We start from the raw sequence: 18,005 nt of genomic DNA, 5'->3' as shown, positions 1-18,005 counted from the left end.
CTCGATCCCAGACTCTCTCTCCAGGCAAAGGAGAGAATGTCAGGGTCGAGGATGTACTTCCCCCAAAATGCTTTCTAGGATTTCGCGCATGCAAACAGCTGCCAACGAATTAGAAAATTTAAGAAACTTTTATTGAATCAATGACAGTTGCATTTTAAATGTAGTAAAGTATCGCTTTGCAACTTATTAATAAAACTGACAGAACTTCTGAAAACAAGGGCACATTTTTCGCCAGGAGTAGTTGAAACAAATTTTCAACTGTTTACTTAAGAGATCCTCAAACCAGCAATGGAAGACTCCAAGGTCTGCAACAAACAAACGAGCAAACAAAATATAAACAGGGCTGTACATGGCCATTCAGACAAGTGTATTAAACAAAAACAAGGATACCATACAATACGGTTGAACCCGCTACTTCGAACTCTCAGGGAAAACAAAAAATACTTCAAATTAGTGGGAGTTCGATATAGCCGATAGCAAATAACTGAAGGACAAATCCAAGGGAAATGGTTTTGGGTTAGAAATAATGGGGAATTCAAAATAACCGAGTTCAAATCAACAGGGTCCAACTGTAGTTAATCTCAGAAATGTTTCCGAGGGTCACAGTACAATATTGTTACTTGCTTGAATATTGGACTGAAATATCCCTTGACTGCACTGACTAAGCCCAGGGTTCCGTCAAAGATATTGCAAAGTATCTTGACATATCCCTGATCGGAGTGCTCATTCCACCTTAGACTACTCAAAAGTAGCTCGATTGTCACTATGGTGAACGCTCCTCGTGTATTTCTTCAAGAATCTTAACATCAAAACTACCATGCCTGAAGTAGGAGTCGCAGGAGAGCCTTCCAAAATTTTCAGCTTAATTTACCTTGACATCCCAAATGACAATACGCCCATCAACACCAGAGGTCACAAACTTAGTGGCACCCGCTTTAGTTCCACTGTAGATCTGCACTTGACTGGAAAAAGAACAGAACAATATCATTTAAATTAACTGTTCTTATCAAAAGATCATGCAAGAAAAGAGAGTCCAAAAGAATCATGTTACCTTCTCTTCCACATAATCATTACCACTAGTCGTTTCTTATACAAATACTGACTCTTCACCACTAGTGACAAAATTCTCACCTGCCTTAATATGTACCAGATGGTTACAATCTATTTAAATAAGAATGAGGATGTCTGGTTACAACCCTTCCCTAATCCTTCCAGAGTGAATAAAGAAAACAGAGGAACATGAAGGAGAATTTCTCACTTGATTGCATTTTGGTGAGTGGTATTCACCCCAGAGCCAGAACCACTTTCATCTGCACTTTGAGCTCTTTTGTCCATAGTACGGAACTTGGCCATGGCACTGACTGCTCCAGAGTCTTCCTTCTTCTTAGGAACATCTAGCTTCTGGCCCAGACTCAAACTATCCTTGTCATCGTGGCTGAACAGTATTGGGACATAGTCATACCCTGCCATAACAAAAATTTATGTCAACAATAACTTGGCTGTGGAAAGAATCGGCACAAACAGCTGTAGAGATCTACAGTGAGATTTACCATGAGCACTTACCTGTTAAAGGCCACGATTCCAAACTTCAAAGTTACTGTCATTGAAAATATATTGTCATAAATTTGGGAAATCTATCCAAGTGAACTTAACATGCCACAGACAATGCAAAAGTTGGATTTTAAGTTATAAGTTAAATTGCTTTTAGCTTACATATAGGTACACAGCCACTGTAGGACTAAACCGGATGATGGACGACCATGCATCAGCTTTAATAAGTAACATCTACATTACAGATTTCAGACGAGCACTGTATTACTAGTGGGAGGCGCAGTGGCCTCATGGTTAGTGCGCTTGTCCCTGGAGCGAGCAGTCTGGGTTCAAGCCACTTCATGCTACAGAAACCGGGATAAGCTCCAGGAGTTATGAGGCATTGGCTCCAAGGCTTCACTACATTACTATATAATTGCTGTTTCAATTTGGGACCCGAACAAAAGTTCTAAGTGCTCCAAAATCGACTAAAACAACATCTGAAAGCCCAGTTGGTGGCTAGATATTAAAAGTTGCTTTATAACCCCGATAGCAAAAGGGCAATCATTACCGGCAGTGATGATGCTGTTTTCTGTGACCCACACACATGCTGCAAAAGGCAAGAAGTCTCCTTGGATGGTAGCCACCTTGCACTCATTGGCAGCATTCACAACACTGATGCTGGAGTCATGACCAACCCAGGCCAGTTTGTTCCCTGAGGCAGAGAAACTAACACCGTGCACCCATCCACCTGCAAAAACACACCAAGTTGTCAGCGCACAATAAAAGGGCTTGGCCTGGGCTAACACTAGGCCAAGCGGCCTTAACAATTTTTTCCCCCTGTGAGTCGAATCACATTCACATTTGGCCTGTGGCATTCACTTTGGTCAAATAACATTAATGCCAGGTTCTTTTCACTGTTTTGCGTCAGCTTGAGGTAATCAGGGGTTGAGAATTTAGAGCCATATAATTGACAGGTGTAAAGACACTCTTTTCTCACAGATTGATGAATTCCCATAGTAGCATAATGTAGTAATAAAAACAATGGGAAAGTTCAAAAAACATTTGCAAGGGCAATCATTATTTTGTGGGCTAGTTATCTCTATACTAGTGATCTCTATACCTCGGCCATTAGAGAACTCTTTCAAACAACTTCCAAAGCTGGACTTCTTTCCCCAGATAGTGTCAGTGTTTGCTTTTCCATCCACTTCTTTGATGAAGGCTGAGAAAACCCTGTGATCATTTGAGAAAGAAATGAGACATTGACGCAAGCTCTTGTAGTTCAGTTATCAACACAATTCTCTATCTGTTTGACAGAAATTCTAACAAGCTACATCAGTTTGTAAACCTACCTGGTCTTGAAGTCAGAAGACCCAGCAGCCAGCAACAAGTTGTTGGGATGCCAATCAAGGCTACGAAAAGAGTGATAATTACACAAATCAATAACATGAAACTTATTTCACTTTTTTGTGTCATGATAGTGATTTCTAGCATATACAACATGCTGCATACATCCAAGACTACTATCAGCTCTTCATATAATCTGGCTGGCAGAGCTCTGTCCCTGATGACAATGTAGATGCACCCTGCAGAAATGTCAGTGCCTTGTGCTGCACTGTATTTTGACTGATCAGCTATATGCAGGAGTGGCATTCTCTGCTGCAGCCTTGGCAGACAAAGTTGGTTTTCTGAGGAGAAGAGGCTTGCAGAAAAACCTCTTTGTTTGTACAGAATACAGAAAAATAATGGCCTTCTCAATAGGGAACACAAGTAAGGAAATAAAGCTCACCACAGCACAGTTGAACGAATTGGCTTCTTGATATGCTTGCTGACCCACCTAGGTACAGTAAAAAAAAAGAAAGAGTCACAGCACAAAATTAAGGATAAAATATTACAAATACGCACATAAAAAATGCAAAGTTTTTAACCTAGATACTTCCCCAATCAGTACAGTTAGATGCAAGAACAGGCCTCGCGCACGATGTTGGTGTACAATTGCATAACAAAAACGGTCTCACGCTAGATTTATTATTTCTCGTCATTCTTAAAGCCAGTGGTCGTAAAACTTTGCAGAATTAAACTTCCATCTATGTGCACCCCGAAAAGCAAAATAATATTTTCCGTCTGAAAGAGATTTATTAGAAGAACAATAACAAAATTCCAAAAACAGGTTAGGCAAAAAGTGCCGTTTTTCCCCCATTTTTTGACCAAAATGGAAAGTGCATTATTATAATTTTTAACTTCTTAGTGTGAACAATTCAATTCAAGAAGGTGTCTCCAAAGTGCACCTAAATTTTGCTTTAAAATGGTGGGATTCTTTCATTTGTGGTTGTATCTGTCAAAAAAATATGATTAAAAAACTAGCATGAGACCACGTTTTTAATTTAAAAACTTTGTCATTTTATCGCGCCTTTGTTCGCACGTTTCGAGCACTTTTGTCCTTTTTTGCCCTTCACGCAAATTTTGCGTTTTGCCAATCGTGCCTCTGGCATCGCGCATTTTTTTGGCCTTTCAGGCCCGCGCTATTTTTGCCATTTTGTCGTTTTGCTAATTTTGCCTCGTGGCGCTTTTGCCGCTAGAGCGCTGGCGAACAACACCGTAATAAAGGCTGGAGTACGCGAGCAGTGCAAAGTACTGACAAAAAGCCGAAGCAAGCATTATTTTTATGATACTTTTAGTGATGCTATTTTCACAGGCGAATGCTCAGTTGAGATTGAACGTTATCCTCGCCGATCCTTCCGCAAAGTTGGCGAACAACACCGTAATAAAGGTCAACCAACACATCAATGTTTTGTTTTGTTTTCTCTTCATGCGGAAACCTTTCAATCCCAGTCTAACTCAACTCGTCCATCCATTTCCTTATTTGGACATAATTTGGGCTTGTTGTAAATAACAAAATGGCCGCGATGAACACGAAATGGACAAGAAGATGCAGGGAACTTGCTTGCTTAGTGCGTGTAAAAAGAAATAAAAAAAGACATAAGATGATTCGTTCTGTCATTTTCTCAAGATCGCCGGGCTGGACAAAAATTGGACAAACATGTGTTTAAAGTTACATCGTTTCCAAATCCTTGGTAAGCACTCTGATAGCGATATATAGCGTAACTTACTAGCATGTGATGTTCTCTTATAGTTTGTGTTCTGGAGAACGCTTTTCTCCATTTTTGTGATTCCATTTTTGTGATTCAAAAGAGCTCCTTTAACAATAATTTGCAACGTTTTGCCTTGCGAAACCTGTATTATGATTAAGGAAGCTTACATTCAGAATTGAACCAACTCAGTTTGCTGGACTCAGAATAAAGGCAAAATACGCAAAAAGCCAAAAGGGCGCGATGTTTTTGCTGGCGCGAAAGGCAAAAGCAAAAACCACCAAAAGGAGTAACGTGCGCGATTTTGGCAAAAAGCAAAATTTGCCAAAAAGGCAAAAATGGCAAATCGCGCCTGCAATGGGCGCGATAAGAATAGCGTAAAATATGGCCCGAAGTGTTACGCTACTTGCGAAGATTAGAATGGAGAGTATGTGTGATTTTGACTCCTTACAAGAAAGGCACAAGTGCTTTTGAGACATAGCTAAGATGGAAGGAAACTACATGAAAATCGCTACAAGATGGTGCTCATTTGAAGAGAAAAAAATTAATTACCTGCGAATTACAGCATTTCTAAAACAAATTTTCGTCCAATTTTTGCTAATTTTGATTTGTACACCAACATCGTGCGCGAGGCCAACAATACGCCCAAATGTCCACATTGAGAAGGTTAAGTAATGTTAGTACAGATGTTAAGAAACAAAGGACACTCTCCATGATATGCGATAAAACATTTCAAATGAAGGCAAGGTTCTCAATGACCTCTTCATTTATTGTTGCAGTCATACAGATGAAAAACCAATAAGGGTGGCATACAGTCAACAGGCCTTCTTTACCCTGTTTCAAAACAGTTCTTGCACATAGTCTGCAATAATCATACCTCACACGTAGGTTACAAATAGCTCTTTAACTGTGTGCAAAGAAAAGATCTAAAGGGGAGGGTCTGCTACACAATCTTCATCTAATGTATACATCTAAGAACTATGAAAATAATACTGACCAGTCATTCTCTTTTTCAAAGTAGCACACTGAAATCAGGCGTGCACTACTTCCCACAGCAAACTTGTCCTCTGTAGATTAAACCAAAAACTTGTTTTTAATCATTAGAATACACAATATACCTGCTAACTCCCACATCCTACATGTAGGTGCGAGTCTCACACCTAGAGCTTGGCAACTTTGATCATGTCTACTCATGTCTATGAGTGGGAGGAGATGGGATTGCAGTCATGGGCTGCCCCAACAGCATCTGCCAGAGACCAAGATGAGTGGAGAGCATTTCTGAATGGCCTTAGGTGTCCTGCGGGGCACGACCAGGGATGATGATGACCCATGTCTATGGACAAATGCTTTATGTTTGTTACAGCCTTAACTAACACCATTTGAAAAAGGTATAAACTTAAACCAATCAACGAAAAAGGTCATCTTTGAAAATCCTGGTAATCCCAGGATAAAAATCCCAAGCCTGCGACTTGGAAAAAGTTGGAAGGTATACACATGACTACACTTGAAGGAAGAATAGATCTACCAATTACACATCATGTGTTAAGAAACTTCAACATTTTAATAACAAACACAAAAAACAAAACCTTGCACATTAAGAAGTCCTTGACACTAAATTGTTTGCTACTAACAGATTCACTTTCAGAGTATACAAACTCTCCCAATTAAACTGTACAATATGAGTTGAAAACAACAGTATTGATACAGTACTACATACATGTACATTCAGAGTCCCCTCATTATTCTCAAGAGTAAAGTACTTGCTGTTTTAAATTCCTTGCATTCTCAGGCCTTACCTTTTGGAGACCAGCAGACATAAGTTGCGGCACGATTGATGCGCAAGATAACAAGCATTGGCTTCCACTTGCCATCTTGTAGATTCCAAACATAAGCATTTCTGTCCTAGCAACAGAGAAACATTAAACATATAAAATTAACAAAACCAGTTTACAAAGGAAAAAAATTTTCAACTTTGACATGTACATATAAAATGCATTATAAGGTGCATGCATGCACTTGCATCACTGAGAATGACTTGGAGTTGTTCTTACTGCCAAGAATGAATTGCAAAAGTATTAATTTATATATTATTTTCAAGATGACAACAAATGTTAAAAAAGGTCTTGACTAAAACTAATAAACAAGGAAGAATCATCTCATGTACTGTTTTTTTTTCTTATTGGATGAGGCAAGGTAAGATATTGAGGGGAAATGACTACATGAAAACAAGGAGGGAAAAATATTATGTTTTAATGCACACAGTGATATTCAGTACATTATTCACTTACTGCTCCACATGTGACCAGCCTGTTGCTGTTCGGGGCCCAAGCCATCCCTGTTACACGTTGGCCATGCTAACCAAAACAACAATCGCACTAACATTACAAAAACTATGGTTTGAAAACCTTTGAATGTCTGCCGCAAAGTTGCATGTGCTCATTGGTGAAAGGAATGAATACAAGGGTACATTTACCAGTCTAAGTACCCAGATATTACAATTCACACATCACATAACTAATTAGGCAAGGAGTGAAACCCTTAAATTTAATTTAAGTGTTTCATCATAATTATGAACTTAAAGTTGATAAAACTTAAATGACTATATTATAATGACTATATTATCATCATATAGCTGAGGAAGGACCACAGCTGTGACAAGGGTTAACTGAATAATTTTGCAAAAGAAGTGGATAACTTAACTTTATTACTTTGAAGTTGATAATCAACTTTTTCTTCATATACATGTAGATATACAGTTGAAACTCTTAACTACATATGGACATATGGACCCCTGTAGGCAGGTAGACAATTCCATACGGACATTATGGACCACTGTAGGTAGACAGTTCCCATAAGCAGAAACTTAGTAACAACCTCAGTAACAAACAAACATTACATTTTTTAACCTGTCATCAGGAAAGAAATCTCCTAAATCTCTTAAGCAAACACTTTTTCAGACCCCAAGGATTTCTGCTTACAAACTGTATGTTTAAGATATTCCATTCTCAAACTCATAATTAATTCATCAAGTTTAAACAAAGGAAATCATGACTGTGACAGTGTTTGGATATCTGTTCTTAATTAGCATAGATTTTTACAACTTTAGTAATTTTCTCCATTTTCTCCTTAGTTTTAGTTTTGATTGGGAAGATATTTCAAACACTCAAGACAGTGTTTGACCACATTTCTGAACACCTTGAAGTTGGTCAAAAATACTCCGCTGCGCATCGTATTTTCAACTATCTTCTCCGCGTTTGGAAATGTGGTCAAACACATGTGGTCTTAAGTGTTTGATATATTACGTCAATGTTATTTTACATGTACACACAGTATACAAATCACCATTTACATGAATCTTTCGATGCATGTATGCGTGAAAACTACAAACACCCTACCCAGCCAACATGCAATCAAGATAGACAGCTGTCACTTACAGCTGATCGACCTTGATTCGTTCACGATGGTACTTGTAAGGAGAACTTCTTATGTCAGGGATTATCTTGCATTCCACTTTTTTCGTAAATGCAGTTAGTCAAGCTTGAAAGGTTCACTAACTGGGTTTACCACAAAAGTGGAGAATTCCCTCACAATCTGATTATATTAAAAAAGAATTTTTACTAAACCATGCTCACCTCAGTCAACACAAAACCTTTCTCCCATTTGTTTCCCGCCTTCTTGTGAATATGCACTGTATTGTCATTTGGAGAAAAGGCAAGCTCTGAAAGAGGAAGTACACCATTTCACTCTTCACTGCTTCAAACATAATTTTAATGAACCTGATCATATAGCTTAGCCTCACTCTTTTCTTTAAAACGAAGGTTTAGCTACACCATTTAAAAAGTTGCCAAGAAAACAACAAATCGAGTAAGCAATCGCCGTAAAGGACACTACATCGGCTCTGAGCGGAAATAAAAAAACTTACGGCTACAGTCCTTGTTGAAGCTGAAACAAGTAATTGGTCGAATGGAGAGCTCGTGCACTTCCTTCCCCGACATTTCCAGCCCAAAAAAAAAGTCAACTATCACTTAAAGAGCAATATTTTTCAACGATTATTGCCACGGACTCTGGCCAGTCTACGCAGCAAGATGGCGACCCAAAACACATCCGCCTTCCTATGAAGGCGTGGCTTTAGTAAAAAGTAATGCTTTTGTTGATTGGTTAGGGGACAACATGTGACCAATCAAAACGCCGATTAGGTTTACTTTTTAATGTAGTACTGCTGGCTAGAGTATCAACTTACTGCACATTCAGATTGTGATATTGGGTGCAAGATCGTAGTGAAGCGCGCGGTTGTTTCTCTTGGTTACAGAATGGCTCATCCTGTGGTTGAACCTCCTAAATATGTCACTGCCTCGCGTGTGAAAGAAGTTCTAAAGTATGAGGATCTCATTCCCGTTCTGGAAGAGGCTTTGGTAAATTTTTCCGCTCGCGAGGGCGGTGGAGTTGTTCAGCCCGTGCGCACAGCCGTGCAAATGGAAGATCGCGGGTAAATAAGCTTGATTATAAGCTTACATACAAAGTGTAAATTGCTAAGAACATGTGATAATAATTACTGTTGAAATTAGCGAGTTATCTGCGAGATTCCTAAAAAACTTGTGTTGGGGTTGTCTTGCTCTATACACAGGCGGATCCAGGGGAGGGGTTGATGGGTGTGCACCCCCTCCCCCCTTCCTCCTGTTTGAGCAGTATTTCTTTGTTGTTATTTGTTTGACTCATCATAAAAATAATGTAACAAAATAGTTTCATACGTAGTTTGTCTGACTTCCACCGACTGACTGATTATCAAGTTAGGAAAAGAAAATACACATATTTTCACATCTTCATTATCATTTTTGGTTTTCTGTTTACCAGAAGGGAAACTCCAGATTTGATATCATGCCTTCGTAAACATCTTTCAAGAGTCAGGAATGCTGGAAAACATGTTTTAGAGGGTTAAATTACTGCAAAAATTTTGACCTTGACCCCCCCACCCCAACTACGTGCCCACGCCTTCAACATTTGCCATCCACACCAATGGCGCCAAAAGGTACTAAGGTTTTACAACCCCTGATCCACTGCTGCTATGCAAAGGTTCCCTGTCAGTTGAAACAACATCTCTTGCCGGGTGACCTATAGGCATCTGAACTTTCACATGGTCAATTTAAAACTTTAATTCTCCCCCCCCCCCCCCCCCCCCCTCCCTTCACCCTCTCAGCCTCCCAGGAATTTGATATTTTGGATTTCTGCCCGGTCAAAATCCCATCTTCTGAGTTAACATTGACGCGGTAAAATTATAGCCCCACCATATGCATAGGGTCATATAATTATTAGGTGACAACATTTTCCTACCCTCAGGAGGGACAGACTGAGAAGAGAGTGATTAATAGGGAAAAAATTTCCTTTATTTGGCAAAACAATGTTAACATACTTTGATGTGGAAAATTTGATTTTCACATTCCCCACTACCTGCCTTACATGTGATATCAAATTGCTCTCCTTAAAATTATACAATAAATAACATCAACCTGGCAAACATCCAATACAGCATCTATATCACATAGGAGGAGCTTCAGAACCCTCTGATATGTATAGTAAGGTATACAATAGCCCAACTGGCAGTGTCGACAGTTAATGACCAATTCCCTCTATGAGATGCAGCCCTGGGAGAGGGGGGGGGAGGGGAGGGGTACTTCCTTATATGGACTATATAGGTATGTGCAGCCCCAAAGGGTGTGGTTTTTCAGCCATTTTGGTTATAAATAGGGTATTGATTTTGGCCATTTTGGTTTGAAACGGGGTATGGTTTTAGCACTCTGGTCTTGAACTAAGTATGTTTTTTAGAATTAGAAGAAGCTACTTTTTCATCATTATCAATAAGACCATTAACGAAAGCCCTTCACAAATTATGCTTAGAGCAACTGTGCCAGCCGCAATGGCCATAAATAGTGTATCAAATTTCTGGTCAGGTCATCAATAGGGTAAGGAAAATTGGAGATTTTGGTCATAAATAAGGTAAGGGTTTTGGGAAGCAGGCAACTCAACCCCACCCAATTTTTCTGGGAGTGCCCCTCCCAGGGATGCACGTGCAAGGAATCATGGTAGTTGTATTTATCAAAACAAATATCCAGTTCAAGATGATCATTCATTCATTCATTCATTCGTTTATGAATACAACTACCATGATTCCCTGCAGGTGCATCTCATCTATAGTGGGAAATTGGGCCATTTGGTGCAACTCAACCTGATAACTGCTTATTGTGTTCTATATCTGTAGATTTCTTCTTGTCATGCCAGCATATTCAGCTAAGGACAGTGCTCTTGCTGTCAAACTGGTCACAGGCTTTCCAGAAAATGAGAAACAGGGCCTCCCTTCATTCATTGCCAATGTTATGGTCCTTGACCCCAGAAATGGTTTGCCACAAGCAGTAAGTTAAAACTTAGAGGTTTTTTTTCTGTGTTTACATAGCCTCATCTAAACACTTGGGGGGAAACACTTATGGCGGGGGGGGGGGGGGGGGGTAGAGGGGTGGTTGAGAGAATTCTTGAAAGTTATGCACACCCAAGATTCGTATTAACTATCTTCCCCCCACGTGTGAAGATGAGGCTCTTTTTTAATCATGGAAAAAAATCCTCTATTGCATAAGGGTTATTACTGTGTATACAAAGTAGCTGCTATTATTTAATTTGCATTTTTGCTCTAGTCATCAGACAAGTCTTGGTGCACAAATGAATGTTAAATACATATCAATCAAAAATATGTAGGGGTTATTGACCAAGTGTGAGGTCAAGATGGCTGGATATTGTCCAAGTTCTTTTTTTGCGTCTTTATGGACCTCGACTCTGTCTTGGTCCATAAACTCGCAAAAAGAGAACGAGGCCAATATGAAGAAGCTAGTCATAAAAGGGGATAAGTTATGATTTTGGTTGCTTTTCTTTTTTTTTGCTCCAAATTAGCTGAATTTTTGCATGTGGTCTTCAATGTAATAGAAAAACGTGTCCCTGTATTTTTGCCGCTGGTTTTTGCTTCGCTTTATTAAGACACTGCTAGGAAAACCGAGTGGTTTTTTGCGTACGCAATATCCCAAAAACGAAGCAAAGTTTAGCAGAAAAACTACGGAACATTGCTAAACATACCTAAACAAAACTGCATACGAAATTTGGAGCGTTTTCGACAAAGTTCACTTTCGATTAAAATACCTAACGCCCTTTTCCCGCCGAGGCTGCAAATAAACGAAGCCGGGTCTTTGTTATGATAAACAGAGCCTTTGTTATAAGTCAAAGTCTCGCCTCGGTTTATCATAACAAAGGCTCGGCCCGCCGCCACCGCAAGGACTTTGATTTCACTTAGAAAGCAGCAAAATGTCAATTTCACGTAACGTATAAGCTCAAAAATGTTAATTTTAGGTCAAAAAAGGTTTAAATGTTGATTTCACGTTAACGTGTGACGGCAAGGAGGTTGATTTCACTTAGAAACCAGCAAAATGTCAATTTCATGCAACGCATAAGCTCAATGATGTTGAATTCAGGTCTAAATAGGTTAAAATGTTGATTTCACGTTAACGCGTGACGGCAAGGATGTTGATTTCTCTTAGAAACCAGCAAAATGTCAATTTCACGCAACGCATAAGCTCAATGATGTTGATTTCAGGCCTAAATAGGTTAAAATGTTGATTTCACGTTAACGCGTGACGGCAAGGATGTTGGTTTCACTTAGAAACCAGCAAAATGTCAATTTCACGCAGCGCATAAGCTCAATGATGTTGATTTCAGGTCTAAATAGGTTAAAATGTTGATTTCACGTTAACGCGTGACGGCAAGGATGTTGGTTTCACTTAGAAACCAGCAAAATGTCAATTTCACGCAGCGCATAAGCTCAATGATGTTGATTCCAGGTCTAAATAAGTTAAAATGTTGATTTCACGTTAACGCATGACGGCAAGAATGTTGGTTTCACTTAGAAACCAGCAAAATGGTAATTTTCAGGAGCCCATCATGGGCTCCTACCATTTTGCTGTTTTCTAAGTGACCTGTTTGCTGTTCAACAAATAAACTCCTAAAGACATGGCTAGGAAAAGCCAAGTTTTTTGCCTATGTTTTAACTCGAAAACAAAGCAAAAACCAGCGACAAAAATACAGAACCACGTTTTTCTATTACATTGAAGACCACATGCAAAAATTCAGCCAATTTCGAGCAAAAAAAAGAAAAGCAACCAAAATCGTCACTTATCCCCTTTTATGACTAGCTTCTTCATATACAGTTATCTTGACTGAACAAGCTTGGTCAATAAAGGATTTATTATATGGCTTTCCGGGAAATTTTTCTCGTGGGACACGGCGGGTAGTCCCGAGCGGGCAAGATAGCTCCATCTTGCCTGCTCATGGAGCTAGCCTTATAATAAATATTAATATTACGTATGGATTTGCGTATTTTTTATTTCAATCTTTGTTTTGCAGATCAAACTCATTTTGAGCTATATCCCTGAAACTCATGAATATCAGACTCATTTTGATATGAAACGTAGATCATTTTAGAATTCCCAGTGTGTAGTTGAGAAACCTGTAAGAGTCCTTTTCAACTCTTTGTGCTTTTAATTATGTATTGATTTTCATTCATTGAATTTGAATTAAAGATTGTGGATGGTATTGTAATCACAGACATGCGGACTGCAGCTGCCTCGGCAGTTGCAACCAAGGTGAGGAGAGAGACAGATTTGAATTATGGCTTCACTTATGTCAAACCAATAGTTGCTACATAGTTTTATTTTACTGTGATTAATATTTTAAATGGGAACAAACTTTTAGTTGTCTTTTTATCTCAGTACCTTGCCCCTGAGGATGCAAGAGTGTTGTGTATCCTGGGATCTGGTGCTCAGGCAAGAAGTCATGTCCAGGCACTTCAGCATGTGAGACCTTTCACTGAGGTATGTGAAGTGACTGCATAATCCGTATGAAAGATCAAGAGTACATTTGAACCAGGTGGACCAACAATCTGGCATAGATCTCTGGTTTCCATGGCATTAGAGGACGAGTATTTCTAGTCAGTCCCCATGGATGAAAGTGGAAGTACAGTGGCCTCATGGTTAATGTGTTCGTCTCCAGTGTGAGGCGTCCAGGTTCGAACCCTGGCCGAATACATTGTGTTCTGTTCTTGGGCAAGACACTTAACTCTCACAGTGCCTCTCTCCACCCAGGTGTATAAATGGGTACCGGCAAATTTAATGCTGGGGGTAACCCTGCAATGGACTAGCATCCCATCCAGGGGAGAGCAGAAATACTCCTAGTTGCTTTGTGATACTGAAACCAGGGATAAGCTCCAGCCTGATGGGCCACTTGGTTCGTATGCAGACTTTACCCACCTACCTATGCCAATTTACTCATCTTCCTGGGTAGGGCGAGGCAATGTGAGGGTAAAGTGTCTTACTCAAGGACACAACACAATGATCTCAGCCAAGGCTTGATCCTGGAGCGCTTGTCCAGAGTCCAGTACACCAACCATAAGGTCTTCATGCCTGCTTATGAGGCCACCAGCAATGGTGTTATCAACTGACCATGGTCTCACTAAAATAAACCTCCTTTATTTTAAGGTCAGGATATGGAGTAGAACCTTTGCCAATGCACAAAAGCTGGCTAATGAGGTTGGTGCAAAAGCTTGTGCAACAGTCGAAGAGGCAGCATCAGGTGCTGATGTTATAGTGACTGTAACGTTAGCAACAAGTCCGATTCTATGTGGAAAGTGGGTCAAGTCTGGTGCCTTAATAAACTGTAAGTGATCCTTTGTTACATTCAGGCACTTTATCTGTAACTAAGCTTTATATATTTATATGCAGTTAAATGCAATTTATTTAAGTTAGCAACAAAGAAAAGCTAGCATTCATCAGGCAGTTAGCGGTTCTTTGATGTTAGCGCAGGCACAGTGTGCCCCATATTAGAGTGATCGAGCATAGCATAGTTAAGCCGTTTTTCAGTAGAACTCTTACAGGTAGCTATTTGGCCTTGTTTTTATCTGCATCTCCCTCTCCATCCTCTTTTCCACTGTTGGTTCAGTGTAGCAGGTGCTTGAATTGATAACTGTACGTGGGGATTTCTGGCTGGATTGTGGGGATTGCCACCCTTGGGAGCATGCTTGCTCTCTAGGGACTGGCTGATCACAGTGGAGGGGCCCCGGACTTCCCGGGCACCCACCTTCCATACAGCTTGATTCAGTTATTAACAGAAATAAAATAATTTTCTTTCCAAGTCGAGGCATGTTACATGCTTCTTTGAGCCATAGTGAATGAGTGGTGACTTATTATGTGTTGGACCCACCTTAAGGTAATCATCATTGTGATCATTTTGTTGAAGGTGTCTCTCCTTCGAGTTGTTACTGTATGAAAACTGAAATTTAATTATGGAAATCATCTTACAAAATAAGGTGATCTATGACCACATGTGTTTGCATCTAGGAATTTAATACTTGTTTCCTTGTGCAGGGCCTGGGAAACCTAAGTAAAGTGATGGCCTTCTAACTTCAGGACAGTAATCTGTTAAGTTTTTCCATTAACAATAGTTTAAATGTTAAATTTGTTAGCTGTTGGTGCACCTCGGCCAACATGGAGGGAGTTAGATGATGAGGTAATGCACAACAGTTTTATAGTGGCAGACAGTAGTGAAGCAGCTATGAAGGAAGCTGGAGATGTGATTCTTTCCAAGGTCAGTCTGTCCAAATTACTGTTAAGAAACTCTAAGGTGCAGTAGCATAATAGTTGACATGTTAGACTTCCTCCAAACTGAGGGGTCTGGCTCTGGCTCTAGGCTCTGGTATGTAGAAGTCTGTTGTATTGTTCACACAAGACACCAAACTCTTACAGTGCCTTCCAGTCCTCACCCAGGAAAATAAATGGGTACTTGCCTAGTAAATTAATGAGGTAACTTGCAAGTGGACCTATATGTATCTATACGTGAATGGGGTGTAGCTAGCCTGCATATCATGCTTTGGCCCTGCCAATGCACTTGTTTTGCAGGCTAGGGTGTAGCTATCCAGTAAGAAGAGAGCAGAGTTAAGTCCTGGCACGATTTAAAGCCACTTCCTAAATCAGAATAGGCTTTACTTATGGAAATAAGGACTCCAACTAAGTTGTGAATAGAGTTCATTTGAACATTGTAATAAAATTGTACAAGAGATTGCTTGTCATTCTGAAGTTTTCAATATTTTGTTGTGTAACAAGGCAACAGTGTCTGGAGAGATTGGTGATGTGATTTCAGGAAAACTGGCTGTTCCCGAAGGAAAAACAATCATCTTCAAATCTCTAGGTAAGCTGGAGTTCAAAAATCTTGTAACCCTGAGCTTCATAGTCTGATCCAGTACTGCAATCAGTTTATCTTAAATGAGGCGAGCCAGGAAGTGAGGAAATCATGCTTAGTCTGTTTTAATGTCCTAGGACGTTTTCTTACTAGACAAAATCTTTGCCTAAATCAGCAGCTAAATCAACCCTCAGCTCATTGCCTTGCTTTGCATGTGATTTCAAATAATGATGTCTTTAGGTAGAGAATCTTTATTGTTATTAATTAAATCTGTACCACAGTTGCCACAGTACTTAGCGAAGAACTGTTAGTACAGTGTTACTATTATAGTGCCTGTGCTAAACAGGGTGTACTTGCTAGGGTGTGGTTTTCGTCATAATGTAATGGTAAACCAGCTGCCCCTTGGTAATTTAAAATAGTGAAATCATCATGATCCCTTGGATTGGCTTAGAACTGTAAGATTTGTATGTCACAGACTATTTAATGTTGTTTTTGTTGTCTTAATAGGCATGGCTGTGGAAGATGTTGTATCTGCTAAGTTGGTGTTGAGCAAGCTCAAAGAAGGTGGAGCACCTCTCAATGCACTATAGCCTGTGATCATGGTTTCTTTTTAGGGTGGGGAGAAAATGTCATCAGTGCTTATTCAATTAATTTTAGCAACAACAACAAAAGACATTATTTTGTTTACTCTCAGGAAGTGATTAAACCCCCCCCCCCGGGGGGGGGAACCCTATAAAGTTATATGGGGAGGCTCTGCCCAGAGGTCTAACCCCTTACTTTTTTTATACCAATTCGGCAGAAAAGGCACCGTTTTTGTATACCTTGAAATAATTAGAGAAATGTACCCCTTTCACATACTCTCATAACTGGCCTGGCCCGTATTACGATTAAAACGCCAAGAAAGGAAGGAAGTTTTCGTGTACTACCTACTAATTTAAATGATACTTCCATAAGGTGTGTCTGTTCGAAATATTTTAATTAAAGTCCCATTAAAATGACTAAATGACAGATCGCACTACCCCTTCATAGACCTAAACTTGTGAATTCCCCACCCTTTGATATACCTGAAAAAGGTACCCCCTTCGGGTGGAGCCTCACTGTATAGACCATTATAGGGAGTACCCTCCCCTCGGGAATTAAGCGCAAGTGCTGATGGGACTAAGCATAAAGATATTAGAAACAAATATGTCCAGTTTAACATGAAATGGTTAAAAGTTCCAACTGGGAGGAGGCGAACAAGTTATCTATTAACAAACATGGCCGAGGAATGGAACTTGGGTCTACTAAGAAACAGTTCTACCTTTTGGTTAGAACAGCACTTGTATCCGCGATCTCTGGATTACAAGTTTGTACGCTTTCTCCGACGAAAAGTTAATATAACTTAAAGACGAAGTCTTTAAAAAATACAGAAATGAAGATTAATATAACATTTGATGATATTACAGAATTGTGTAAATCTCATTGACCAAGCACGAAGTTCCTCCGAGTCTTGAACAGTACGAACTCAGTGCAGCGACCAAAGCTGATATTCTCCAAGTATCGTTCCGAGCAAGTTTCGATTATGGTTTGGAAAAATCCGACGGACCGGAATCAATTGCACATTTCTGATTGAGAGCCAACGTGGAGTTTACTCACGTTTAACGTGTTCAACGAAAACAACAAAAAAAGGAAAGGTGGGCGAAAAAAAAAAATTGTTTATGTGTAAGTTAATTCTAAGGAAAGTATAAAGTCATAAAACTACAAGGAAACCGCGCGGGATCCTTCGGGATAGAGTCCAGTACTTGGATTAATTAGACCGGCAATAAAGCAGTCCGATTTGTTGGTTTAAGCTGTTGACTTTCTGAACTGACTTGGTTTTGTAATAAAAAAGAGTTAGTAAACTGTGGATAAGGACCGGAGTATTTGAAATCAAAATTACAAAATAGGAACTTTTGTTTCTCTGCAGTCTCTTTATAATCAGCTCGTTCGTCGTGGCTAGTTTGGCCTCCGAGCAGGCTCACGTTGGAGCACAAGCGCGTGCGGCGTATTGTTTGATGTGTGAGTCGTTGTGCGCTTAACGTAACAGACACCTTTGAACAGGGAGCCCGTGAGGTCGAGTGTCTCACATTTGCATAGACCCGTGATATC

General features: G+C 39.8%; 2 protein-coding genes across 3 annotated transcripts; one reads left to right on the top strand and one right to left on the bottom strand.

The window, feature by feature from the left end:
• Positions 1-109: 109 nt before the first annotated feature.
• LOC110060222 (actin-related protein 2/3 complex subunit 1A-A-like) lies at positions 110-8,737 on the bottom strand. The gene is made up of 12 exons (XM_020766970.2): positions 8,542-8,737; positions 8,252-8,337; positions 6,908-6,973; positions 6,416-6,521; positions 5,617-5,686; positions 3,320-3,367; positions 2,883-2,942; positions 2,654-2,763; positions 2,102-2,281; positions 1,259-1,463; positions 872-962; positions 110-305 (listed from the first exon to the last, which is right to left on the bottom strand). Exons 1-12 carry the CDS (start codon positions 8,612-8,614, stop codon positions 267-269), a joined length of 1,134 nt encoding a protein of 377 aa, XP_020622629.1. The 5' UTR covers positions 8,615-8,737; the 3' UTR covers positions 110-266.
• Positions 8,738-8,833: 96 nt separating this feature from the next.
• On the top strand, positions 8,834-17,806 carry LOC110060223 (ketimine reductase mu-crystallin-like). Of its 2 annotated transcripts, none has more exons than XM_089289000.1 (9): positions 8,834-9,105; positions 10,873-11,023; positions 13,229-13,291; positions 13,418-13,519; positions 14,183-14,360; positions 15,166-15,287; positions 15,803-15,887; positions 16,386-16,442; positions 17,324-17,806. In XM_089289000.1, exons 1-9 carry the CDS (start codon positions 8,930-8,932, stop codon positions 17,341-17,343), a joined length of 954 nt encoding a protein of 317 aa, XP_089145126.1. In that variant the 5' UTR covers positions 8,834-8,929; the 3' UTR covers positions 17,344-17,806. The 2 variants fall into 2 exon arrangements, with proteins under 2 accessions (XP_089145126.1, XP_089145125.1); XM_089288999.1 differs by having other exon boundaries at positions 8,836-9,105; positions 16,386-16,493.
• The last annotated feature ends 199 nt before the right edge of the window (positions 17,807-18,005 follow it).

This window comes from Orbicella faveolata, unplaced genomic scaffold (genome assembly GCF_042242905.1).
Source record: "Orbicella faveolata isolate gen_17 unplaced genomic scaffold, um_ofav_v1 contig_2, whole genome shotgun sequence".
NCBI lineage: Eukaryota > Metazoa > Cnidaria > Anthozoa > Scleractinia > Merulinidae > Orbicella > Orbicella faveolata.
Note: the sequence above shows the minus strand (reverse complement) of the source record. Positions and strands in the feature narration are given on the sequence as shown.